The following is a 27,650-nucleotide window of genomic DNA, read 5'->3' as shown; positions in this document are numbered from 1 at the left end:
CTATGGGAGCTCTCTGAATATGATCATAAAATGTATTTGTAATGAAATCAACATTTTCCTGTTAATCAGATGTCCCTCAATCTAATTCAGTATTTGCAAATATAAAAGTTACATAAAATCTCACACTTTTGCTATACTAAAGCCTGAAATTGAACTTTTTATGACAGCAACATCATTTTTGATCAAAGAAGTGGGTTAACTTCAGAATTTGAACTAAAATAAGTATTCTTATGAATGACAGACTGAGGTCAACAAACATTAAATTACTGTTTCATAAATGTAAAAAAATAATTAATAAAAATGTAGGTGTGACGGGGTTGAGACTAGGGTAACGGGGTTGAAGAGACAAATACAGCTTAACATATAAATAGTTGATTTTTACTCAAATTCACTGTAAGATTTTCTATTAACACAGTATTTCATTATGCGACCAAGAAAGACAACAGATATAAATTGCAATTGAACTGAGTTTTATTAACCCGACTGCAGGAAAAACAACAATAACATATAGTATACATTAGAACATTATAAACTGACTGAATAGGTCATCAAAATAAAACATATAACCTGTGTGGCATTCAATATCTGGCTCCCACCTCTTTCAAGATCTCCACATGGAGAACTCATCCTTGATCAGTGTCAGCTTCACCTCAGTCAAATGAGTCAGACACTTAAAGGCTTATTGCACACATTTTATGTTGAGCTTTATGTAAACGTGACTGTCCGAAAACATGGGGACAGTTGTAAAATAGTGTGTATTTGTAGAATTTGTGTTTAATTTCATGTTTTTAATCAATTGATGTGAATAATAACAACTTAAATTTGTTATTGATGGAGTTTTTTTCTAAAAACAGTTGTTAGCATAACAAAACTGTGAAAACTGTAGGTCTACTTTGGCTGAGGACAAGGACAAAGACAGGATTTGTAATTTTCAAAAGTGTTTTTAATAAAGAAAAAAATTTCTGAGAACCTTGACGTATTCCTTTACAGAACAACTCACAGAAATAAACCATCAGTCAGTTTTAGAAATATTTTGGATAAAATACTTTTTATTCACTGTAACAAGTCAAGGACAGATAATGAACGTTTCTGGTAGAATGTCCCCAATAAAGGTTAAATTCAAATTACATACGTATCATAGTACATATAACGAGGCATACTATTAGCATTGTTGTTATAAAAATAATAAAATACATGTTATATTTCGACTATTTTGAGTTGGAGATAAGTTGTTACATAGTCACAGTTGTGACGCTACAGTCACGTGTCTGTCTGACAGCGATCTCTGTCCTCTGATTGGACGAGCAGTTTCAGCACAACTAGCACCAACTCAGTCATTGCGGTTCATAAACAATTCATCTTCTTATCGGCTTCTCGGTTGAATTACCATATATTATCATATTCTCCGCAGTTCTGAGGAAGTCTCGTCTAAACTGGCTTGAGTTTCGTCTGAATGGCTGAAGCCTCCGTTACAGGTAAGCGGTTAATTATGGCTTATCGTCTCATAACTGCTATCTGTAGTGAAGTGTGGTTGGCTACGGCCTCTCAACTCAACAATATTATCTACGTGTATGAGGAAAATCTAACTAAATAAAAAAGAGATGTTTTGTGACTTCTTTATGCGATTTATTTGATCGTTTACAGAAGAATATTTCACCCGCCATCATCTCTTTACGTCACGTCCATAAGGTCGAAGCGGGAGGAAGTTTGTTTGTCAATGTGTAACAAATTAAAAGCACGAAAAGAGTATCAGTTACTTCATGAATTATATTCCTGACTTTCTAACAGTAAAGAGAAAGCTGAATCAATATGTGTAGAATGTAATGTTACAGTTTATGCAAAGAATCCAGTCATGGCTTTATAAATAGTGCTTCAGTAATAAAGTCAAAGGGCAGAAAATAAGCCTGACAACCGTATGTCTTTACTTTTAGACACATCAACGTTGAATCCAGAGTCTGCTGAGTTTGTACCACAAGCTAAACTCAACCAGGCCTACTCTAGGAGGAGTTATAGGGAGCAGCACCACACTCAGGACTGGAGGGCTCAACATGTTAGGCCTCATCATCACTTTAGACAGTCCAATGTGACTAAGAACGGTCAAGATGAGTCTGAAAACCTGGCCAATAATACATTACCCCCTCCTGAACTTCCCATCAGAGGAGATGTAAGAGGTAGAGGAAGACAAAGAGGAGGACGCGGTGATGGTAGGCGCAGTAATGATCATCGTGCTCCGAACGAGAGATGGACAAAACCTGGAAGTGATAGCGACTGCTCAGGAAGGAACCACGGAGCTTGGGGCCGTGAGCGACCCAACTTACCCACTTCTAATAGATCCACAGATGAGGAGAAGAATGAAAGAACAACTGTGGAAGCCGACATAAGAGTGTCTTATCAAGCTAGTCGACGTAAACAGCCCAATAAAGCAAGAGCTGAGAGATCGACAAAGGAGCCTCAACCCAAGGACCAAGAGGAGAACAGGGAAAACCAGGCTGATGCAGGAGACACAAAGCCTGCAGCAGTTCAGGAACATCCAGAGCCTGAGCAGAGGAACCATAAGGGATGGAGAGGTGGAGATCGCCGCATGCAGCCCAGTTCCTGGAGGAAGGGGCCGGCCCCTAACCATGGGATTGAGGGTAACTGGAGAGAAAGAGAGCCTGCTCCGATCAGAGGAGAGGAGAGGAGAGGTGCAGAAGGTGAGGGTGGAAGCTGTGAAGAGTTCAACAGGAACAGAGGAGCTGCAAGAGGGGAAGAGAGGAGAGATGTAGAAGTTGAGGGCGGAAGACATGAGGAGTCCAGCAGAAACCGAGGAGCTGCAAGAGGGAAAAAGCCACTACTGCAGAATCCGGGGCCGAGGAGAGGCGGAGGTCCAGAGCGACGGACTGGACCGGTGAAGCGCATGGAGCCTCCCAAAAGCAAAGAAACCCAAACAGGTGATGTGCTTGAGATCAGGGGCTTGTACCATGAAGCCGGTTTAGATTAGCATGTGCCAATCCTGGATTTTAGGCACAATGAAAGTGGTTCATCACAAAGTGTTTGTCACCTTATGACTTAAGCTCCACGGCTAACATGCTCTGTAGCAGGTTTTGTTTTGAGTAAGCAATCTAAAATTAATATTGGATCAATCAGCTCTGAGAAGTGTGATCTCTCTGACGCAATGAAATTACTCCACAGGTTTCAATTTTACCATTAACAGTAAACCTTTAGTTTAAATAAATGTAAATATATACAGTATACTGTTTACTGTATACTGACTCGATATATAAAGCTTTAAAAATGTTATTGTGGACTGTCTTATAGATATAATCAACTATACAAAATAACTTTTTAACTTTATGATGTAGTTAGATATCCTTTTATTTGTCCCCTTTTTTCTCTTTAAGAATTTATTTTTCTTGTGAGAATTAAACCACATTTTCAGTTTTGCACAGCATGTGATTGGCTGTTCATTACTGATGTCACGCTCTCACGCTTTCAAATCCTCAATAGTTATTAATTAACTAAGTTTAAAGCCTGACCTTAGAGAGGAAGATGATAACCAGCGTCATGGTACTAACAATACCTGATTGGATTGGTTTTGTCAACTTCAAACTAATCATGTAATCCAGCTTTTGTTCAGCTAGCTCCATGGTACAGGACCCAGGACTTTTACAAATATACAAGTATTTTTATTCTTTACAAATTATTGTCACTTACAGTGATGCCCTTAACTCTTTTGTACAATAATCAATAATGGACAAATTTCTAGATAGTATTTCTATCTCTCTTAGTTACAAGTTTTTGTAAACATTTTGTCAACACTGTGTGTGTGTGTGTGTGTGTGTGTGTGTATATAGGTTGCCTAATTGAGCAGCTGACGGAGGAGAAGTATGAGTGTATGGTCTGTTGTGAAGTGGTTCGGGTCATGGCTCCGGTTTGGAGCTGTCAGAGCTGTTTCCATGTATTCCACCTTAACTGCATCAAGAAATGGGCTCGCTCACCTGCATCTCAAGCTGATGGTACGTCAACTGCCTCTCACCTATGATAGGGGACATTACAAAAGACTGTATATGCACTAAAAGATGGTGCTCGAATGGGAGAATCTGCAATGCACAATTTGGCAATGCAAAAAACAGTTTTTACTATTTCAGTATTTCCTCAGTAGATAGGTTGGTCTTGCATGACTAAAATAGCTGCCTGGAGGCGTCACACATTTGACAGATTTGCAGAGTGAACTGACTTTCCTGAAAGAAACTGACATTATTATACAGACAGACTACAGTAGACATGATTTCGAAAAAATAAATGTTAAATACAATGGGCTAGTCCATAGTTTAATAACAAATTTAAATGGTTCAATATTTACAGATGGCACTGAAGGTTGGCGTTGTCCTGCATGCCAGCATGTGACCGTTAAAGCCCCTAATTCGTATACCTGCTTCTGTGGTAAGATTATTACATGATTTTTGTTTCTGTTATAAATCACTCACAGTTTGTAAACTGATAACATGGCTTTATATTTATGAGTAATGCTGTAAAACTGAAGAATTTTGTCCTCTTGATTTTTTTCATCTTTTATTTTAATGGACAGGGAAGGTGACCAATCCTGAGTTTCAGCGCACTGAGATCCCTCATAGCTGTGGAGATATGTGTGGGAAAAAGAGGAGTGGAGGGGAATGCAATCACCCCTGTAACATGTAAGAGCACAGCACAATCAATGCATTTACTTGGTTTTGGCTCCGGTTGAATGACAATGATTGAAAAATACTAGTTGTTTTTGAGAAGTCTCCTGTAAACTCTAGTAAAACTGAAGCCATCTGCTTGTACCATCTTTTTTTGTTTTTCTTAAGAGTGATTACCCAACTAGTTGTTCAGGCAACCAACTTGTTTGCACAGCTGTAATTTTGTGTATGTTTATATGATATGTGCTATGTCATTGATCAATCCAGTGTTGTTATTCTTGTGTGATAAGAATTTCTCTTGCTCTGTGTAGCTTGTGCCATCCTGGGCCCTGCCCACAATGTCCAGCTTTTATCACAAAGTCCTGCATTTGTGGGAGAATGAGGTACAATTATGTTTTTGTAATTAACATTATATGTAATAATTTACCCGGATATATGCAGGCCAAACAACACCAGTTTCTTGTGTGTGCAGAAAGCAGGTCCGTTGCAGTCAGACAGGACCTCTGCTTTGTGAGGGCGTCTGTGAGGCTCTTCTGAACTGCTCGGAGCACTTCTGTGCCCAGGTGTGCCATTCAGGGCCATGCCAACCCTGCCGACTTCGTGTTCAGCAAGGTAAGTAGTCCTTGTGTCATTTCATTGGTTTCAGTGCCAATGCAGTCATCTAATTTTATGCATTATATTTCTCCTGCCATGTCTTTGTACACTTTCAGCCTGCTTCTGTGGTGTGACATTCAGGGAGGTGGCGTGTGGAACTGATCATGAGAAGTTTGATGGATCAGGATATTTCTCCTGTTGCAAGCCCTGTGGAAAGTATGTACTAACAAATCATCTCTTCGCTTGTCAATGTATGACATTAATCATTTTGCAAGTTCTGTATGCAGACCTGTTTGTAATCACTCTTCTCTAGTCTTAAATAATGAGACTTGTTTTAAACCTTTTTATTAATGTTTTTTTTTGGCCTGTTTGACCTTTTTAAATTTGGTAAATACAGACATTTGTATGTGTATTTTGCATGCTTTTTTAATAAATGTGTGTGAGCTCTCATCTCTCAATCTGTTGCTCTAGGATGCTTGACTGCCAGTCCCATCGCTGTCAGCAGTTATGTCACCCTGGGCAGTGCCAGTCATGTCCACTCAGCTCCAAGCTGGTGCGCAGTTGTTCATGTGGACAGACTCCATTATCTAAGCTTCTGGAGCTCGGCTACCCAGAGAGAAAGACCTGTACTGACCCAATACCCTCCTGTGGCAAGACTTGCAACAAGCCGCTGCCATGTGGAGATGGTGGTATGTGTCTGGTTTGGGACTACTTTTTTAATTGAAAACGAATTAAAGTTTGTTGTTAATTTTTTTTTTTTTTCTGATCTCAGTTAAAAGGATGCGAAAGACCCTAAATTCACCATGAATTTTTTTTTTTTTAATGGAATATTGCTGTGATTTGATTAATTATTTATCTGAGCATGTCATTATTTTCTTTTTAAATTCTCATTCCCTTGTAATCATTAATTGAAAACATTAACTTCCCCTCCCCCAGCAACAAAACTCAGAAATACACCACAATAGGAAAGAAAAGACTATCACAACTTAATTTCATGCTTACTTTAAGTATACAGAAACAATAAGCAAACCACTGGTTCAGTGATACTTTTAAAACATTGTTCGATTTGTTTGAGCAGTCCAACTTGCCAATGTCTGGCTCAACCTATAGTATTTTGTAACTAGAGTGAGACTGTATGTCAGAATAATGGCAGAAGTAGTGGTACTGATAGGTGTTTAAAAACCTGTTTGGAACAGCTACAAACAACTTGCAGAGCATTCTAGAGTCATCCAATTTTAGATTTAGTTATAAGTTAAGACTACACTTTCATATATTGTTAGCAAATTATCATGTATTGGCAAAATATTGAATATTTACATTTTTCCTCGTTTCAAATTAAAAGAACGAGTGTGACCAGAGTTGGGAGTAAATACTTGACAATCTCCAGTCGTTCCCATTTTCTTACGATAGCAAAAAGTTGAACATTTTCAACATAACACTAGGGATGTAACGATGCCGGTTGAAAATTGATACAAATATGTGACTATCCAAATTGGTTGAGATGTTAAATGAATCGAGATGGGGTAGGAGTTTATATGTATATGTCTCTGAGGGGAACTGTCTTTAGAAAAGTTTAGATTTTCTTTTAATTTTGCTTCTGTATAATGTATTTGTAGTGTTCATAAGCAGGGCTGCTTTGTTTACAGTGGTAACCAAGGAAACATTATTCCTGTTCCAAAAGCGCCACCTGCTGGCAGAGAGTGAATTTGCGTCTCATTCAGCTCGTCTGCTGTTTTTGTTTTATTTAGACATGTTTTATTTAGTATAGTTTCACAACACTAATACCAGACATTCTGTTGCTTCAGATTTCGGAAATTATACAATCTAATTTAGATTAAAAACTGCTCATGCTACATGTATGCAGCATCTTTGTTTGTATTGTGATTAAAATACAGTGGTTGCCTCTCATTTTAAATGGAAAGAGCACAGGCAAAGCCTTAGTTTGTTTATATGAACAGATTTCTTTTATTTGTGTTATTTATTTGATTTGGGCTTTGTTTTAAACATATTTGACATATTTGAATTACACAAAGAAATATTCAGCATTTTGTCCAAGCAAAAATAAAAGACATTTTCATTTATAATTTGTCTTAAATCTCATTTTGTTAAAAAAAAAAAGTAAAAAATGTATTGTGAAATCAGTATCGTGAATCGTATCGCATCGTGAGTTGAGTGAATTGTTACATCCCAGGTTCAACAGGGTTGGAAATTCTTATTTCTCTTTCATTTGTCTGATCTGGTGTAGATTCTGTCCACTTGTGTGAAAAGCTCTGCCATGAGGACAGCTGTGGCCCGTGCTCTTTGACCTCCTCTATTAAATGCAGATGTGGCAGTAACAGCAAGGTTAGACTGTTATCGCACAGCTACACAAAGTTCAGGATGTTCTGAAACCTGCAGATGTAATTCATACTCTCTCTTCTGTCTTCATAGGAAGTTTCTTGTGCAGCCATTCAGACTGAACGTAAGGCTTTAGTTAATTGTGTAACAAATTAATTGTATGTACTGTACCAAAGTAGCAGTTAATGCTAATGTGTAATCCTTTACAGAAGACATGGTGTTTACCTGTGAGAAACGCTGCAACAAGAAGCGCTCCTGTGGCAGGCACAAGTGTGGAGAGTTGTGTTGTGTGGTGAGTCTTTTATATTCTCATGAAAGGTTTATCTGGGTGTAATAGCCACAAGAAAGGTTTATGTAAACATTCTCTCTCTTTATCAGGATGTGGAGCATAAGTGCTCAATGATTTGTGGTTACAAACTCAATTGCGGTTTACATCGATGTCAGGACCTTTGTCACCGTGGCAACTGCCAGCCTTGTTGGCAAACCAGTAAGCCTGGCCTTCAAGATCATCCTAATGGATGTCCATCTCTTTTCTTCTTACACAGTATTGTGTCTTTTCTCTAAGGTTTTGATGAGTTGGCATGCTACTGTGGGGAGACTGTGCTCTTCCCACCCATCCCTTGTGGAACCAGGCCTCCTGAATGTAAAAACATATGTACCCGAAGTCATGATTGTGATCATCCAGGTACTTCTGCTCAGTCAACCACAGATATACTCCTTAACGGATATATGTCAAGATTTATACACACATATACTGTATTACTGCATTATGAAGGTTACCCGTCTGTATGTAACTGCTCTTGACAATCTGTAATCTTGAGGTCGATATTCTTTTTTTTAAGTATATATTTTTTTTAAAATATATAATATATAATTTTTTTTTTTTTTTTTTTTTTTTTTTTTAGTCTCTTATGCATACCAAGGCTGCATTTATTTATTCAGTACTGTAACAACAGTAATATTGTGAAATATTTTAACAATATGAAATAACCATTGTTTATTTAAACATTTTAAAATGTAATTTATTTCTTTGGTAAAGCTGAATTTACCCGTCTTCAGTGTCACATGATCCTTCAGAAAAAAATCTAATATCCTGATTTGATGCTCAAGCCACATTTCCTATTACTATGAATGCTGAAAACTGTTGTTGCTTAATATTTTTGTGGAAACCATGCTTTATATTTTTTCAGGATTCTTCGATGAATCGTTCAAAAGAATAGCATTTATGTGAAATACGAATCTTTTGTAATATTTTAAGTCTTTTCTTGTCACTTAATGCACGCTTGCTGAAGAAGCAGATTTTGTTTATGATTTTTCCATAGTGTTCCATTCATGCCATAGTGAGGAGATATGCCCTCCCTGTACCTACCTCATCAAGAAGTGGTGCATGGGTAATCATGAGGTAAAGAGACATTTTTAAAACAGTCTTCTTTATTTTAAGTTAAATTAAGCATAGACAATCCTATTTTGCACTCTATTCAAGAAAAGTTCCAAATCTCATCTTCCACACCATTTTCACATTTCTCCATAGCAAAGGAGTAATATCCCATGCCACCTGCAGGACATCTCATGTGGTTTAGTGTGTGACAAGCTCTTACCCTGTGGTTCTCATCACTGCCAAAAGATATGTCACCATGGGGAATGCCAGGTAGAGGGAGAGTGTAAGCAGCCATGCACTCACCCTAGAGCCAGCTGTGGACACCCCTGTGCTGCTCCCTGCCACCCAGGCACCCCCTGTCCACCCACCATCTGCAGTGCCAAGGTACATCCCTTCCCTCATCCAAAATCTACACAGATATTTTATAGATGGAACATGCAGTTTTTATTCAAAGCGGTCCTTTGTTTCCTCAGCTGTAGCCTGATTTGATTCCTTCAAATCCTCAGCTGCAGGATGCTTGTGGTCTGGCACATACTTACAGACAAACCTACATTATCGGTTACGCAAAACATTGACTTGAAAGAGTAAATTATGGTTTTCATAAACGTCTGTTATAGTTGTTTATTATAGCTTGTCAGAATTAATCTTCAGATGATTTGTTGTTTTCAAGTGTAGAAGACGGGCTCAAAAGAGCAGAATAGCAAAAATTCCTCAGACATTTTATATTTTTGTAGACACTTTCATGTTCTGTATGCTGGGAAAAAAATCAGTGTTCAAAATGGATAGCCTTACTCATGGTTATTTCCCACTTTCAATCTCTAGGTGGCACTGCAGTGTGATTGTGGCCGAAAGAAAGAGACCGTTCCTTGTGCTGATGCAGCCAGTTCCTACCAAAGGTTAAAATGTGCCACGCTACATGATCAGATCCTTCATAGACATTCAAAGCAAAGTTTTATATTGATGAATTGGCTGACACAGGCCTTTTCTTTTCTTTTTTTTTTTTATTCTTTTTTTCTCCACTGTGCCAATACATTTAAAATGATTGAGATACATATGTAAACAAGACAAAAAATGCTATCAATGTCATGTTGTATGTTCTAGCTGATCAGAGGTTAAATCTCTATATTTTGCAGATATGCAGCTATTGCCGTTGCCAGTAAGTTGTCAGATATGCAGCTGGGAGAGTCCGTTGACATTGGACAGCTCACAAAGAAAGAGCAGAGAAAGGCCAGGTATACTCGCACACTAAAGCTTGCAAGACTGCTTGTTATTAGTCATCCAGAACAGTAGTCTGTGGGTCAGTGTTTACCTTGCATAAATGACAGCATTAGTGGCTCTTGTTGTTTCTGACAAGTTCAAAGCTGCACTGAAGGAGAGCAGGGTACAGAATTAACACTCCCTAACCACAAAATCCAAGTACAAATGGATTTTTTTTTATTAAATTGCCAGTGGCTAGTAACTCCATTATAATACATGGTTTAAATTAAAAGAAGAAAATATCCATCTAACAACGTTTACCTTTAAGGTAAATATTGTTAGTAAATTGCTTCAGCTGAAGTAACGTTGTCCTCTCACAGGTTGGAGTGTGATCAAGAATGTGCTACACTGGAGAGGAACAGGTGAACAAAGATTTTATTCACAAATGCTTTGCCTCTATCTGTGCCTGTATTTGTTACTAGAAATGTGTATGTGTATGTGTGGGTGTGCAGGGTGTAATGTTTTCTGATTTGGCTCTAGGCGGCTGGCTGAGGCCCTGCAGATTGATCAGTCAGTGGATACCTTCAAGTCAGCGTCTTCCAAATATAGTGACTCTCTCAAAGAAGATGCAAGGTGGTTCAAATTCTAAAATAGTTCAAGAATGTATCAACAGTACATAAAGCTAGGACATGGTTGTATGAGACATTACCAAGCTCTAATTTTTGGAAGAGCTCATGATGAAGGCACCAACCATTAAGCAGCCTATTAAGAGTAGTGAATCAAAGCTTAAATGCTTTGGAGCTTGAATGCTTTTGAAAATACAGTCCTGTACAGTTTATACATGTGGCAAGCAATAGTGAATCAAACTGCAAACTGACTGTTTTCAAGAATGCAACAAAAAATACTTTGCATTGCACTGAAGCCTTATTGAATCACGCCAGTGAAACTGGCCAATGGTGTTCAAGCGTGCGAAATATGAGCGGGAATCCCACTCTATATAAGGCAGTGCTTGTACGTCATCCGTTCTGAATCTTTTTCTTCAGCCAACCTTCTACTAGAAGCAAGAAGCCTATCAACAAGACTACTCACCGTGATCTACACGCTGCAGCGGACACGCCTTCTCTTCCCCTGCTGTGTTCCGGTGAGCTTCGGAATCAAGGATGACTCGCGATTGCCTCTCCTGCATGGAGCCAATCGAATCTTCTGATGGCCACGAATCATGCGTCTCCTGCCTGGGTCGCGCCCACGCAGAGGTGGCGCTTGGGGGGTCAGACTGCCCCCACTGCGGGCATATGAGTCTCCAGACTCTCAGGCTCCGTGTGGCCATCGTCCAAGGCGATGAACTCGCCCAACTAACTCTGCCTCTTTCGAGCCAAGGAGGAAAGTGCCACAAGTTTCTGATGCGGATTTGTCAGGATCAGGTGACGAGCCCGCGCCGGCTCAGTGCCCACGCGCTCCTCACCTCCCTGCTGCAGGTCCCCTTCCAGTGCGCTTCATAACCGCTGATATCCGCCCCTCCCCCAACGCTCAAGATGTGGTGTCTTTCGGTGCCATGGTGGGGAGGATGATTTCGGTGGCAGCGTCTGCGAGAGAGGAGTGGTCTAACAGCCCGCTGGATTACACTGCGCCCTACGGCAGCGACGCGGGGGACCTCCATCACAGTGATGTCGAGCTCCTAAGCATCCTGTCCAAGGCAGTGGATGAGCTCGGTTTGGAGTGGGCGCCTCCTGCCGAGCTGGCCAGAAGCCATCTGGATGAGTGGTACCTCCAGTCGGATTGAGGCCGAAAAGACCACCCCGTGGAGACCTGGCCCCTTTTTCCCGAGGTGCACGACGAGATAAAGTCGTGGAACGCTCAGCTCGAGCGATCAGCCGCAATATAGGGAATCTTGTGGTGCTAGATCGTCACCTGTGGCTTACCTGACCGAGTTAAAGGACTCAGAGACAACGGCCCTTCTAGATGCTCCCGTGAATCCCTCAGGTCTCGTCGGAGCGGCGGTGGAGACGTTCACTGAACGCTTTGTTGAAGTGCAGAAGCAGTCGAAAGCCATTAGCCACTTCCACTATCTCCTCCTCAGCGCAGCGCGCAGGAAGACTGAATCGAAGCTGCGTTCCTGATGCTGTCTCTCAGAGGAGGAAAGCTGCACCCAGCGCCGAAGACGAGCCACTGAAGAAGTCTGCTCGCTCCGCTGTGTGTGCTCACCACGCCCCCCTGCCTACTGCGGGTGGCAAGAGCAATTGTCATGTTTGTGTTTTGACTGCTCCACTATGCAGTGCAATAAAGTCGAAAAACATACAAAACTCACCTCAATATCAGGGCAATCCTCTCACTCCCCTCTCCTCCATCATTCACTCTCACACTCGTGTGGTATTAAACTCCCCGCCCCCCCAACGGCGAGTTATCCCTCACGGTGTGCAGTCCGCCTCGCCTGTTGTCACAGTACACAGAAGCGTGGCAGGCACTGCCGGAGGGGTATCAGAGTGGGTTATGAAATCAATAAAGAACGGCTACACGCTTCAGTTCTTCCTCAGACCGCCCTGTTTCAACGGTGTGTTAATGTCCACTGTACGGAAGCGGAATGCCTCAGTTCTGCGAGAGGAAATACACGTCTTCTCGCAAAGCATGCTGTAGAGGCAGTACCCCTCACAGACCGCGAGAGCGGCTTCTACAGTCGTTAATTTCTGGTGCCAAAGAAAGACGGCAGACTCCGCCCAAATCTTGGACCTGAGACCGCTGAATCGCGCACTTTCAAAGCGCTCGTTCAAAATGATTACGCTGAGACCAATCCTCTCACATATCAGAACGGGAAATTGGTTTATCTCCGTGGATATAAAGGATGCTTATTTTCACATTCAGGTAGCCCCCCGCCACAGGAGCTTCCTGAGATTTAGCATTCGAGGGGATAGCGTACCAATTCACGGTCCTGCTCTTCGGCTTATGTCTGGCCCCTCGCACGTTTAAAAAATGCATGGACGCTGCTCTCTCTCCTCTGAAGCAGAGCGGAATGCGCATCCTGAACTATCTCAACGACTGGTTAGTCTTAGCCCAATCAGAGAGCACGCTGCTGGCGACAAACTCAGACTCCTCGCTCATATTCAGAGCTTAGGGCTGACTGTAAATATGCAAAAGAGTATGCTGGTACCGAGCCAGAACATCTTTTTAGGAGTGGAACTGAACTCGATCAATATGCGAGCGCGTCTGTCGGAGGAGCGCTCCCAAAAACTGATCAGCTCTCTCGCCGTCTTCAAATTAGGTCGTTCTTCCCTGCTAAAATGCTTTCAGAGGACGCTCGGCTAGATGGCTGCTGCCTCGACAGTGTGCAGGGCTCGTACATATGCGACCGCTTCAGCTCTGGCTAAAGAGCCGGGTGCCACAGAACACATGGCGCACGGACACCTTGCGCATCAAAATGACGCGTGACTGTTTGCATACGCTGATGCCTTGGCGCAATATGACTCTGTATCGCTGGGGTGTTTGTATTGGCCAAGTGATCAGGAGAAAGAATGTTACGTCAGATGCATCGAGCACGGGCTGGGGAGCTGTGGTCAGAAACGGAGAAGTCATGGCACATAAACTGTCTGGAGCTCCGTGCTGTACACCTAGCGCTCGAATGCTTTCTCCCACACATTCTTCACAGTCACGTTCTCATCAGGACGGACAGCATGACAGTGGTAGCGTTTATAAATCACCAAGGCGGCGTGAAGACCTTCTTCTGTGGGCAGATCGACACCTCTTTTCCATCCGGGCAGTACATGTCCCCGGATGCCTGAACCACGGCACGGATTTACTGTCGAGCGGCGGGGTAATCCACGGGGAGTGGAGATTACACCCTCTGACAATCAAAATGATTTGGAGTGTATTCGGCAGGGCGGAGGTGGACCTCTTCGCATCAGCGGAGAACACTCACTGTCTGCTGTTTTATTCTCTGACACACTCTCCCCTAGGAGTGGATGCACTAGCTCACAGCTGGCCGAAAGTACACAAGTATGCCTTTCCTCCAGTGAAACTTCTGCCTCGTGTGCTTTGCAAAATCAGAGAGGAAAAGGAATCTGTTCTGTTAGTGGCTCCGAAATGGCCCAATCAGCCGTGGTTCCCAGAACTGGTGGAGATGCTAGTAACCCCCCCCGTGGACTATCCAACTGAAGAGAGAGCTCCTCTCTCAAGCACAAGGAACGATATGGCACCCAAATCCGGAGTCATAGAGCCTTCATGTCTGGCCGCTCGACGGTAACAGATGCACTTCCTCAGCGCGTGCTGAACACGATCTCTGAGGCTAGGGCTCCTTCCACGAGGCGTCTTTACGCACATAAATGGAAAAAAAGTTGGTATGTATCGCGGGGCGAAGACCCAATCAACTGCCCGATACCAATAATTCTTGCCTTCCTCCAAGAGCGATTTGATAGTGGTCGTATGCCATCCACATTGAAAGTGTATGTAGGTGCTATAACAGCCTTTCACGCGCACGTCGAAAATCGCTCGATCGGCAGAAATGACATGATCATACGTTTTTTTGAAAGGAGCAAAAAGGCTAAACCCTCTTCGCCCTTCTACTCTACCCACTTGGGACTTGGCACTTGTGCTTGACGCTCTCACGGGACCCCCGTTCGAGCCCATACAATCAGCGAGCTTGTGTGCGCTCACTCTCAAGACAGCGCTCCTGCTCGCTCTGGCCTCTGTTAAGCGAGTTGGAGACCTGCAGGTGCTTTCAATTGACCACTCGTGTATTGAATTCGGGCCAGGTTATAGCAGACTCACTTTGAAGCCTAGAAAAGGTTATGTGCCTAAAGTGCTTTCGACTCCATTTAAAGCGCAGGATAACACTATTTGCTCTCCATAGGCTCCATCGCTGTGCCAAGTTGCTTCAGTCAAAGATTCTGAATGGATGACGTACAAGCACTACCTTATATAGAGTGGGATTCCCGCTCATATTTGGCACGCTTGAGCGCCATTGGCCAGTTTCACTGGCGTGATTCAATAAGGCTTCAGTAGTATTTGAGAAAAAGGTATTTCTCATAGCAATGTCTCGTTCCCTCATTTCGGGGAACCGAGGTTACGTGAGTAACCGAGAGCGTTCTGTCTTTACCGGGAAAACTGTTATATTTCAGCCAAACGCGACACCTGCTGGCAGAGAATGAATGTTAACACAAGTTAAACTAGTGCGCGTACGAGTTTCACTGCACTATTCAGTCTATTAAAATACATTTAGAATGATCACATAATTTAAGATATGAGGGCAGAAAATGTATAGCCTATATTTATATCATTTCATATAGTTAATAATCACGCGAAGAGTGCCATCTTTTCTCCAAATCTCAGCATGATTACAAATGTGATATTGATATTATGCAACAGTTCAATAAACAAGAAGTTAATATTAAGAGACTTATGTTTTAGACACCATATTTCCTGCTTTTGCTCTATTTCTACAACAAAAATAATTCCAAACACAGCCACAGCGCAGTTCATCTCTGAGCAACAGGACGGTGATTTGTTCAATCGTTTAAACGATTCAGTTCAATCGCAATGACTCACTTATTAACAGTAACTCGCTGCCGCCTGCTGACGGTTTTAATTTCACATTTAAAGTATCTTCATTTTTTAAAAATAATTTCAAACATCAGTTTTCAATGTTTTATGTTTCAAATATCAAAACATAATTTATACATTTGTAACTGCAGGTTAGCATTCTATGTCCCTCTGAGCTGCATTAAGCAGAGTGTAAATACATCTAAATGCCACTTCAGATGCATTGCATAGATACATTTTGTTAATACTGATTTCATCTGCTTGGTGAAAAGCCCAAATGAAAGAATTTGACTCAAAAGATGATGCACACTTTTAGAAAAAATGGCTTAAAGGTAAAAATGCCCATAAAACTTGTTGGAAAAAATGTATTTCTATCACTGCTGTGAACTGACCACACAGAATATGAAGAATATCAAAAAAATTCAGGAGTCAGATAATCTTTAAGATACCAGCACAATAACACACTCAGCAAAATATTTTCTAATTATTGTTATTGATAAAATAAATATCAAGATATAATTTTTTGCCAATTTCGCACACCGCTAATTCATGTTATTTAATTAATATAATAATTTATTGATAATAATTGCTAAAATCAATATAATTAATACTTTTGACTTATCCATTTTCTTAAAAATGGTTTAAAGGCTGAAATGTAAAGTTTATCAAATTAAATTTAGTTATATTTAGTTTTTGTGAAAACTTGTATCTGAATTGTAAATTATGCTTTTGACAGTCATTTTACAGTTTAATATGGTACTATAGACATTGCCCTACCCCGCTCATATGGTATTAATTTTATTTGTGCAGGTCTTAAAGTCTTAAATTTGAGCTTAAAAATCTTGTTATCCTTTATTTTTTTTGTTTTTATGACTGAACATCACTAGGAACTGTGTACTAAAGAATTGCCAGTTCAGTCTGGGTTCTTGCACATTTGCTTTGACAGTTTAAAGAAAAACTGAAGTGTAGAATATACACACATAAGTTAAATGTTTAGTCTACTACAGAGCCAAGTGAAAGCCTGAATGCTCAAACTAATGAAACTTTTATTTTTTTATTTTTTTTTTATTCAGGAAAGATTTCAAGTTTGTTAGTGAAATTGAAGAGGAGATTAAGAATTTAGTTGAACTGGCTAACAAGGTAAAATGTAGTCCAATGATTACACTATAAATAGTTGACTCTCTACTATCCGAGCACTTCTAGCATCGTTTTTCAGAGCTCTGTAATTGTGTTTTTCCTCAGGGTAAACAGCCTAAGAGGAGTCACTGTTTTCCATCTATGAAGCGTGAACACCGGAGAATTATCCATGAGCTAGCGGAGGCATATTGTGTGGAAAGCATTAGCTATGATAGCGAACCCAAGCGCAATGTTGTGGTTACTGCCATCAGGTCAGCAGAAACTGTCAAATTTTAGATTGGGCTTGTCTCTAAGTTAAGTGCATGCACTTCAACATGATTGTTTTACATGTTGTGTTTTCAGGGGGAAATCGGTGTGTCCTAACACTAGTCTGGCTGCTTTGATTGAAAGGGAAACTGTTTCCAGAGCACCTCCTCCCATTGCCCACATCAAACAACACACAAGCAAGTATGTTCTCACATATCTCACCACTAGACTACCATTCAAACATTGGGCATTAAGATTTTTTTATTTTTTTGAAAGAAGTCTTTTCTTTATTCCTGTGATGGCAAAGCTGAATTTTCAACAGCCATTACTCAATTTCTTCAGTCTCTGATCCTTTAGAAATCATTTTAATCACTATTTTTTGATGACTAATGAGTCCAAAATAATTTATTTGAAATAGAAATCTACTACGGATGTCTTTACTGTCACTTTTGATCAATGTAGTGCATTCTTGTTCAATTGAAGTATTCCTTTCCCAAAAAAAACAACAACATTTGCTGTGTAATATGATTACTCTAAAATGATCAGTATGGTTATTCATATGAGCTACTGTACGGATACTGTAATGAAGTGGAGGGTTTAAAACCACACTCTCTTGTCATTGACTGTAAATAGAACTGCTGTGGCATGTACATGTATTTGTTAATATTTAGTGTATTCATGTAATATGAAGGGTTTTGTTGAGTGTAAAGTTTATCATAACTAATGCATTTTTTATTCACATTTATTTCAGGGCCGACAATAGTAATGCTTGGATGAAACAATCTAAAGAGGATCCCACAATTGATTATTTTAATGTGCAGGATTGACATGAAATTTTGAATAGTCACTGTAATAATCACACAAAATAAAACTGTCCAAAGTCCAAAAACTTCTTTCCACTATAGCATCACAGTTCTGAACACAAACACAGTGTGAATCTAAAGCAATGATTTATGGACATGTTGGTTAGGTTTACTAAGGAGCAAACATCTAAGAGTAAAAATGTATGTGGTTTCTGTGCACACATTAACTTGGAAAAAAAAGAAATGCAGGATGTATTTGTATTCTGAGACTGGACTTTGACATTATCAGTGACCTTGACAGTGACTTCTGATAGCTTAAGCAAGTGTCAGGAGTGAGTCAGAGTGAAATTGGGCATGATCTGTATCAGGAAGGTTGTTGGTAATCTAATTTTACCATACCTTGTTAAAGAAAGTGAAAATAACTGTGCAGCTGAGCTCCAATAAATACTTCTGAAAGAACAACTTTCTGCAGTTCATGTGACTTAAGTGCAATATTCAATAGATTGAGGTTCTCCACATTCTGCTTCAAGATTATGCAGCCTAGTTCTGCTTTCTTCTGATCCCAACAAGAAAGATAGGATACTCCGTCATAATTTGTTTCTTCTATGAGAAGAGTGACCTTCACATCAACGCTCATTTATATCAAGAAACAGCTGAAGGTTTGTAATGACGAGTGAAGTGCTGGAATAGTGAATGTGTGATGGGACAAAACTCAAGGGGCTCTGCTTCTGGAGCCTCAGGGGACATGGGAAAACCGCAAGGGAAGTACAAATTTGCATCCTTAAAAATTGTTCACTGTATGAACTTAATATAAATTACAATAAATTTAACTTTAACGATAAATAATAACAGAACTTTAATCTTCGAGGATAATGCCTTTTTAATAGCTGTTGTCAGCTAGCATCACACGTTTATGGATGTTGGCTATTGTGAGAGGAAACCAGCTCTTGGCTTCTTGTGTGTGTGTGTGTGTGACAACTGGTCTTTTTAAACTTGTTTAATCTTTACTGCCATCTCTTCTTTACTTATATCTTCATGTGCAGATATTTGGCGGAATGTTGCGTAGTGTTTCAGGCATGCTCGACAAAGTTCCCACTGTATTTCGCCGGTCAGTGTGAGTGAGTGACTGTAGGGAGCGGCGCGTAATTTGACGACGCTCCCTCAAAATCCCGAGTTTTATTCGAAGCGGCGAGGTAAACGCGCTTGCGCCTCAGCGCTCACCGTCTCTGGCTGCATCCTCTCTTCACTCCGCTGCCGCTCCACACACTGACTGTCCAGTCACTCCAGCACCGAGCAACAGGAAGTGTGTGTGCGCTTGTGCTTCCAGCTATAAAGAACTTAATCTCCATCGCTCCGGACACACATCCGCTTCTTCATCTGCCATCCGCTGCCCTTAACAGGCGGCCACAGTGATCATCTGCCATGGAGAGGAAGGTAGGACATTTACAGCAACATCATAAGAATGTCATCTGCTCCACGGAGCACTTATTAATCAACAGTATTCAGTGTCTGCGGTCTGTTACCGTCCTGATGGTGGATAATCCGCCCAGCTCATCACAGACAGTCAGATTAGTGCGCATGGGAGTTTTCCGACTGGATCTAGTTTATTTGGCAATGTAAAGAGCAGAAAGAGACTATATGAGGCCAGACAAGAACACACACGAACTAGTCCTGAATGCACACTCACACATGCACCGGTGCACGTGTTAATCCCGTCTTCTCCATCACTGATCTTCAGTACGGATGGAGCTCTTCATGATCATAATGCTGACTGGAGTGAGAGGTTCAAAGCAGCGTTTAAGTCTGTAGTGGAGATGTTATGAGACGTCAGATGCTCCCCTGTACTCTGCTAAGAGCCTAAATACCTCTCAGCTTCAGGTGTTGGAGTTGCAAGCGTTAACTAGAAATATAAAGATGCCTTTCCTCAAAATACACTCTTATAGACCATGTGAATGCAGTTTGTTTGTCTTTGAGTGAAGGTATGTGATTTAACACTGGTATGTTTATGTATGTGGAACTATGCTGGAATAACTAGGCTAAAGCAGTGCTTATAAAGAGGCTTTCGGCATCGTTTTGTTCTTCACCAAGCTATTTTTTATTTTCCTTGCAAAGGTTTTTTTTGTACCGATGGGGAACCTGGAAATATCAGGAATTTGAAACTTATTTTCAAGTCATGGAAATATTTTTATTGACTTGAATATAGAAATGGCTTTTTGTGAATGCAGTCTCTGATTTTTAAAGATTTTATTTATTGTGATATGATAGTTTAGCGTTGACAGGAAGCAAATTGGGAGAGAGAGGGGGGATGGGATCAGGAAAGCTCCTAGAGCTGGGATTCGAACTCTGGACGCCCATACCACAACGTCGCTGTATGTCTGTGCACTGCCCACAAGGCTTTCGCTGCCTAATCTCTGAAATATTTTCAAGTGGTCATAAACAATTGGAGAAGTCGTGAAAAATGTATTTGGTGAAAAGAAGTGTTCAGGTGTATATATTATTTCATGCTCCTACACGGATTCGAACTCTCTGAATCTGAATATTTGTAATTTCCCCACTTTCAAACATTGTATATCCTTACAGTTATAGGCCAAGGTAATAACAGTGCAGGCTTTGCCAAGAGGTCAAATCAATTATTAATGCTATGCTATGAGGCAGCACATTATGATTGACTAGAATCTGGTTGTTGCATTTGTAAGGGTGGTAACTCACATATGGACCCAACTTTGTTTTCTGTGTTTCACTCCATAGTGATATGAAAAATTCCTAATTTCCTTGTGATCATGCACATACTGTTTTGATGTCACTAAAAATAGTTTAGATATACTGTAAAAGTAATGGTCCTGTACATCTGAATGGCGGTAAGCATGACTGTTTTTACAATAAATAGATGAAAGCACTTTTTACATTCTACAGTCAAAAGTGTAATAGCATATTGACATGGATGAATATGACTGGCTACATTTTTTTAAATATTTGTAATTTTTATTTTCTTCACGTTTATTTTCTTATTTTATATATATTTATTTATTTATGTGTGTTCTGATTTTTTCTGTCCTTCATTGCATTGGGTGCATTCTGCTTTCCACTCTTGGGTAACCTAGTTCTTAATATGTGCTTTTATCCCCCACAAGGACTGATATTATGATGCTCCATCATAATTTAGCTGTTTCTTATACGACTGGAGTGACCCTGATATCAATGTCTGTTCACTTACACCAGTAAAGAGCTGGAGGTTTATAGACAATTTCCTTTGGGGGAAGGGGTCATGAGAGAAGTGTTATTTTATAAAACGGCATATATATCATATGGCACAGATTCATAAAAGGTCAGTTCCCTGTCGCATATATCTTATGTTTTGATGCAATTTCGAAATAATATTGTGATAAAGCATTTGTGATCACAGTGTTGAGTTGCGATTCCCTCCCATTTTAGTTTTCCTCATATATCCAACTTAAATGGTTGCTGAGTAAATCCCTAGAATACAACTATTTATTTTTTTATATTAGTGCTGTCAAACGGTTAATCGCATCCAAAATAAGTTTTTGTTTACATAATATGTGTGTGTACTGTGTATATTTATTATACAAATACACACACATACAATATTTGAAAATATTTACATATATATATTTTAATGTGTATATAATGTATTTATATTCATAATTTATATTATATATAATTATATTTAATATATAAACATAACATATTTTTCTTAAATATATACATGCGCTATGTGTATTTACATATACATAATAAATATACACAGTACACACACACATTATGTATACAATAACTTATTTTGGATGTGATTAATCATTTGACAGCACTAATTTATATTTTAATCAAGAGAATTCAGTAGTCATGCAATACAGTTTTTTGGGCTGTGGTGAGATGCACGCTGCTGCATCGCTTCTGCTTGGATGCATTGCAGGAATTTACAGCACCATTGACTGTAGATAGGCCGAGCATGCTGGAGCACTCAAAGTGTAACCAATGCTGGTTTCTGTGAGAGCTGAGGCTGTGCCATTAATGTTGATGGTATTTTGTGTGTCTGTATGCAGTATCTAATGTTGTATATGTGAGTTTGAGTGAGTAACAGTATGATTGCTGACTGCATTCTAATGGACATATTTAATTGAATTTTGTCATCATTTATTCAACATTGTCATTCAAACCCCATAGGATTATTCTCCTTATTTTTATTTATTTATTTTGTTTTATTTTAATCATGAAGCATAAAAGAATACAATTTGATCAACCTTTGTCAACTTCATACACTACCATTTCAGTTTGCGGTCTGTTAGATTTTCATGTTTTTGTAAGAAGTCTCTTATGTTCACAATGGCTGTGTTCATTTGATGATAAATTCAGTAAACACAGTAATATTGTGAAAATGTTTCCATTTGAAGGAATTTTGGAGCCAGTCTTCCGTTTTAGTTTTTCCTCTTTACTCTCCCTTTTGATCAATTAATTGTGTCCTTGCTGAATAAAAGTATTAATTTCTTTAAAAGTATGTATTTAATGTTTGTGATTTATTAATTCTTTGGGGAAATTTTTATAATACACACACATTTGTTTAGCCTTATAATTTGTGTAATAGCTCATCAAAGTGACCCATACTCGGAATTCGTGCTCTGCATTTAACCCATCCAACGTGCACACACACAGCAGTGAACACACACACACACACCCGGAGCAGTGGGCAGCAGTTGGGGGTTCGGGGGCTCAGTCGTGGTATTGAGGGTGGAGAGAGCGCTGGCCATTCACTCCCCCCACCTACAATCCCTGCTGGCCCGAGACTCGAACCCGCAACCTTTGGATTACGAGTCCGACTCTCTAACCATTAGGCCACGACTTCCCCCATTTTAATAGGAATATCTCAGTCCTCATGTCTTTCACAGGGGCCATGTAAAAATAAAAACAATGAAATGAAAATTATTTACAATAAACAACACAATTGATGACTATAAAATAGTATATTCTTGGTTCCTCAAATGTTTGAAATTGTTATTTAAGGCATTTCTAAAAACCCAACCGAGAAAGTCAACATTTTGTTTTTCTTTTTTGAAAGCACAGATTTTTCTCTATAGAAGACAAAAATGAATTGGTCCCAGTGTAGGATACCATTAAAGTAGTCCATATGACATGTGAACTACACTTAACATTTTTAAAACCATTGGATAGCTTTGTGTAAGAAACAATAATTTAAGTGCAGTAATTTGTGATAAAGTTGTGTAATTTTTCTATTTAATTGCTGTACAGTCAGTGCTGTAAAGCTTGATACATTAAGAGACGTTTTTGCACTCAGCGAGACATCTGTTAAATGTTTTAACCTTTGGGGATTGTACACTGTGTGGCCAGATTAGCTTCAAAGTACTAAATCAGTTGTTGCAAATGAGGACCTTTTTGAAGTAGGTTGTAGTCTGAAGTACCAAATCGCAGGTGTGTCTTTGAGCTTCGCGGCCTTGTATTCTCTCTGGAAACAATTCCAGCGAGGCCAGCAACACTTAGAATGGATCACAGAAGTTCGCTTCAGTGCCCAGCAATCTTCTGAGAGGGAGAGAAATCCCATTAGTATTCAAGGACTCACTTTTTTCTAGCGGTCACACCTCAAGAGCTTTAGGGAGAATTGGCTCTTTCACAAATGAAACTGCAGGCAGAGAGATGAAGGAATGATTATTAAATACTTGCTTTCTTTCATTCTTTTACTTTTTCTCCTTCACTGCCTTTCTGCAGGTCTAAATGTGAGGAATTAGAATGCTGTATTCTAGAAACGCCTCATGTCATGCTGCCTTTTGTTCAGCTCAACAATGTCTTTTCATTTGTTAAGACACCTGCAGTATTTGCATTATTGCAGTATTTATGTGCATATTTGGGCTTAATCCAAGTTCGTGTATTTGAATTTTACCTCTATTTTTCATTTATTTGACACACAGAGTGGACCCAAAAAGTATATGAATGTCATAACATAATATAACAAAATATCAAACCAAATTATATTTTAAAGACCGCACATTTGTCTGTTAATATAACATTTATATTGTTTTTATATTAAATGTAATATATTAATGTCATGTTATAATTACTTTTTTTTTCCAATTGTGGAACAGTGATGGTTATTAAAAACGAAAAGATGTTTGCCTAAAAGAGGATCTAAATGTCTTTGATGCCCTGGCCCAACACAACAAATACAAACAGAGCCTAATTGAACTTTTTTGATTTATTATTGTGCTATTTGTGAGTTATTGTGTATATTGTTTTGTATACTATTTTAATTTTATCTTGGGATCAGTTGGTTAAAAGTAAAAATAAAATAAAAATAGCTCGGTTCTGCAAGAAGTTTTGACTCATTTGTGACCCTGGACCACAAAACCAGTCTTAAGTGTCAATTTTTTAGAAAATTGATATTTATACATCATCTGAAAGCTGAATAAGCTTTCCATTGATGTATGGTTTGTTGTGATAGGACATATTTGGCCGAGATACAACTATTTGAAAAACTGGAATCTGAGGGTGCAAAAAAATCTAAATATTGAGAAAATCACTTTTAAAGTTATCCAAATTAAGTTCTTAGCAATGCATATTACTAATCAAAAATTAAGTTGATATATTATATTTACAGTAAGAAATTTACAAAATATCTTCTTAGAACATGATCTTTACTTAATGTCTTAATGATTTTTTGCATAAAAGAAAAATCAATAATTTTGACCCATACAATGTATTTTTGGCTATTGCTCCAAATATACCCCAGCGACTTAAGACTGCTTTTGTGGTCCAGGGTCACATTTGTTTGCAGATGCCACTTGGTTTGATATTTTGCAGTCTAATAGTTCAATGACATTAAAACTGTTTAAATATGACTTAAGTGTCCAAATATCCATACTTGGAGCCACTGTAATTTTTTTTTTTCTTAAAGTTTTGTATTGTATCCTTTACTTCCTGTAAGGTGTTTTTTTTCTGTTGTTGCTGTTTCCCGTCCCCCCCAAATACTAGGTCACTCTTTTGAAATGTCTGAGACTTTTATGTCCAGAGAGATATGGACAATTGAGGACTTCCTTATTTGGCTGGACTGGAATGCTCTTGCAGCATTAAGGTAAAACCAGCCTTTGTAAGTGCAGAAACATTTTGCAAGCTCTTATGAGGGAGTTTGATTTGCTTATGCAAGAAATCATGGATTGTGAATGCAACCAAAAGCCAAGTAATCAGCTTGCAAGGTTAGATTTTCTCAAATACTGTATCGATATTTATAAAAATTCAGTTTTGTAGCTCAGTAGAGTGCCTTATGATTTTCATAACCCTTTGCATATACACGATTTAACAGTGTTTATGTTTGTAATGCACAGATGCCACCAACTGCAGCTTGGACTCTGTGGACAGTTTTAGTTCTCTAGTTTGGTCCTTGACATGTTCTTAAACTGCTTTGGTCAACAATTTATACTTGTATGGTCAGTTGGCAAACCTAGAATGACTTCTCCCTTGTGAAAAAGAAACTTGTGAAAAACAAATCTTAAAATTAATCTTTAAAATAAACTACTTGCTTGCATAATGTAAAATGAAATAAAAGGCCACTTAAGTGTACTTAGAGTACACTCTTCATGTTTCTTAACATACTTTTAAAAAGTTTGCTTTGTAATAATGTCAAATTAAAAGTTTTACTTTAAAGTTAATTTAAAATAATGTTTTAATAGTATTTTGTTCTGTATTTGTTGCACACTTATTTTGATGCGCTGACTAACATACTAAAGTACTTGATTATAAGTTGAACTGTATTATGTTACTCGATATTACATTTAATATATTTTAAATGTATTTTCAAAAATAAATTGCTAAATGTTTTTCACTGATATATCACTGATACCAATACTACTGATGTCTCTAGAAAATATTTATTTTTTCCCCCTAAAATTTAACAATTGACTATAGCCATTCAGCATTACAGTATAATTGAGAGCTATCGATATTAACATTTTAAAAATACCAGAGTTTAAAAAATAACAACTTTAAGTGAACCCATTATAATAAATGTCATATTTACCTGTGCCCTTCAGTAAGTAGAAAATATACACAAATTGAATAAAGTTATCAAACACTAAGTTCTAAATTAAAAATAGATTAATCCTTAAAGTTACAAAAGTTATTGTTTTCCTCTTTTGTTCTTTGATTAACAGAAATCACAGCAGCTGGGTTATTAGGTTATTTGGCTGCTATTTCTTTAAGAGCTGCCGCTGCTGAACATGATGCGGATCTGACACGCATGCTTGTAGTTTCATTCACAATTTAATATGAAATTATACCGGCACAGCGCACACCGCCCTATTTGTGCATCCAATTGAAGCATGCATGCTATGAGCACAGTATAACGGCTGACAGGACAGAAAAAATAATTTTTACTGACAAATGGCCTGACAAAGTCTCATTTCACTGTTGTTCTGCTGAAGCTCCTCGTCACCTGTACCGTTTCTGTGCTTGTTTGACTAGCGCCTGCTGCTGAGGCAAAGTGGAGTGCGCTTCTGAAAAGTCTCCCCTTTGATGTGGTAGAAAAGAAGTTCTGCATTCAAATAAATACAATTCTTGTCTAGAAAAAAAAAGAGACAGAAGCTGCGATTGTGAGAGGGGTGGGCGACCCTAGTTCTTCCCCTGCGTTAATTGCATTAAATATTTTGAATGCCGTTAAACTGGAAAAAGTAATCGCATGCGTTAACGTGCTAATTTTGACAGCAAATATATTTAAAAACATGACATGCAAGTTTTAATATAAATGACATTACAGCTTATTTTATAAATGCTTGTCAGTACATTCGACTTAAACCAGATTGCATATGAGACATAAAGATATACTTAAGCCCTGTTTAAGTGGGTCCAAACAAATCACTCAAAAGTTCAGCTAGCTGCATTTAATGTAAATGTAAGCTATGCTACATTTTTAAAAGCATTTAACATGAAATTAAGTGTTTTAAAATGTATTATTTCTGTAATAAGTTTTTTTTAAGTACGCTTAAGTGTAGTTCCTTTTCACAAGAGCTTAAAAAAAATTTCCACTTAGAAGCATAATTATGAAATATTATGAAAAGTATAACTGCATCTTAAAACATTGCAGCAATTATTACAATGAAAGCTATTTATGGTTAAATTTTTATTATTAGTAATAATATTTATTTATTTATTTTCATGAGAAACAAACACTTGTGCTGTTTTCTATGCATGAAAATTTGGGCAATCACTGACAGACCGTCGAGTTCAGTTGCCCTCTAATAACTAGATGCCCCTGGTTGTATCACTGCCCAGCATGAAGGGTATTCAGTTCAGAGCCAAACGACCCCATCTTGATTGTTGATATTCTGATTACACTGATTACAGCCCTGGCCTTATGTGTATTTACAGGTGAATTACTCTGAGTTTAAGTCTGTGGCTGCTGTGTGGTGGGCCTCAGTACCTTCTCTCAGCACACATCTCTTTAAAGTCCTGGATTCAGAAGGGGCTCAATTAGGGGGCAGGGTGGTCTGTAGTGCAGTGTGCCGCTCCGCCCGACTACGGTGCTTTCTGGTCGTCTCTGAGACAGACTGTCTGGCTTACAGAGAGCTGACCCATTTTTATAGCGGAAAGGCTCAAGATCCCATTTAGTGCTTCCCCCACCACCCGAGTGAGCGAGGGGAAGAGAAAGAGAGAGTCTGGGTTAGCTGAATGGCTTGTTATTGTGTTAATCCATACTGAATTAGCATCTGACACATGGAGTTGATGCCTTTAAAGCTGATTGGGTGCTTTCCGGATGTT

The 27,650-nt window shown here is 39.0% G+C and overlaps 2 protein-coding genes across 4 annotated transcripts in view; both read left to right on the top strand.

Moving 5' to 3' along the window:
* Window positions 1-1,287: 1,287 nt before the first annotated feature.
* On the top strand, window positions 1,288-18,333 carry LOC306863417 (transcriptional repressor NF-X1-like). Of its 2 annotated transcripts, XM_079406750.1 has the most exons (24): window positions 1,288-1,475; window positions 1,932-2,930; window positions 3,834-3,995; window positions 4,345-4,422; window positions 4,568-4,673; window positions 4,970-5,041; window positions 5,131-5,270; window positions 5,369-5,468; window positions 5,724-5,941; window positions 7,498-7,595; window positions 7,683-7,713; window positions 7,799-7,881; window positions 7,968-8,076; window positions 8,155-8,274; window positions 8,912-8,991; window positions 9,121-9,351; window positions 9,790-9,863; window positions 10,101-10,199; window positions 10,545-10,586; window positions 10,705-10,797; window positions 16,764-16,830; window positions 16,933-17,078; window positions 17,170-17,274; window positions 17,825-18,333. In XM_079406750.1, exons 1-24 carry the CDS (start codon window positions 1,454-1,456, stop codon window positions 17,898-17,900), a joined length of 3,351 nt encoding a protein of 1,116 aa, XP_079262876.1. In that variant the 5' UTR covers window positions 1,288-1,453; the 3' UTR covers window positions 17,901-18,333. The 2 variants fall into 2 exon arrangements, 1 of the variants encoding a protein (XP_079262876.1); XR_013783681.1 differs by lacking the exon at window positions 16,764-16,830 and having other exon boundaries at window positions 17,825-18,329.
* A 701-nt stretch (window positions 18,334-19,034) lies between these two features.
* Window positions 19,035-27,650, top strand: part of LOC306871658 (SWI/SNF-related matrix-associated actin-dependent regulator of chromatin subfamily D member 3) — a 43,023-nt gene continuing 34,407 nt past the window's right edge. Inside the window, exon 1 of one of the 2 annotated variants that reach the window (XM_079419735.1) lies at window positions 19,035-19,310. In XM_079419735.1, coding sequence (XP_079275861.1) covers window positions 19,299-19,310 — 12 coding nt within the window. In that variant the 5' untranslated portion in view covers window positions 19,035-19,298. The remainder of the gene's footprint in view (window positions 19,311-27,650) is intronic. The other variant, XM_079419737.1, reaches the window with a different exon arrangement.

Source organism: Barbus barbus, assembly GCF_936440315.1.
Source record: "Barbus barbus genome assembly, chromosome: 1".
In the NCBI taxonomy this organism is placed as follows: domain Eukaryota; kingdom Metazoa; phylum Chordata; class Actinopteri; order Cypriniformes; family Cyprinidae; genus Barbus; species Barbus barbus.
The sequence above is the reverse complement of the archived record's forward strand: the minus strand, read 5'-3'. Positions and strand labels throughout refer to the sequence as shown.

What these genes read in the sequence shown, in the direction of transcription:
- LOC306863417 (XM_079406750.1), top strand. Translation starts at nt 1,454, where the DNA reads ATGGCTGAAGCCTCCGTTACAG. An exon ending in AAAGAGCAGAGAAAGGCCAG is followed by an intron (nt 10,200 to 10,544) that starts GTATACTCGCAC and finishes GTCCTCTCACAG; the next exon opens with GTTGGAGTGTGATCAAGAAT. An exon ending in TCTCTCAAAGAAGATGCAAG is followed by an intron (nt 10,798 to 16,763) that starts GTGGTTCAAATT and finishes TTTTTTATTCAG; the next exon opens with GAAAGATTTCAAGTTTGTTA.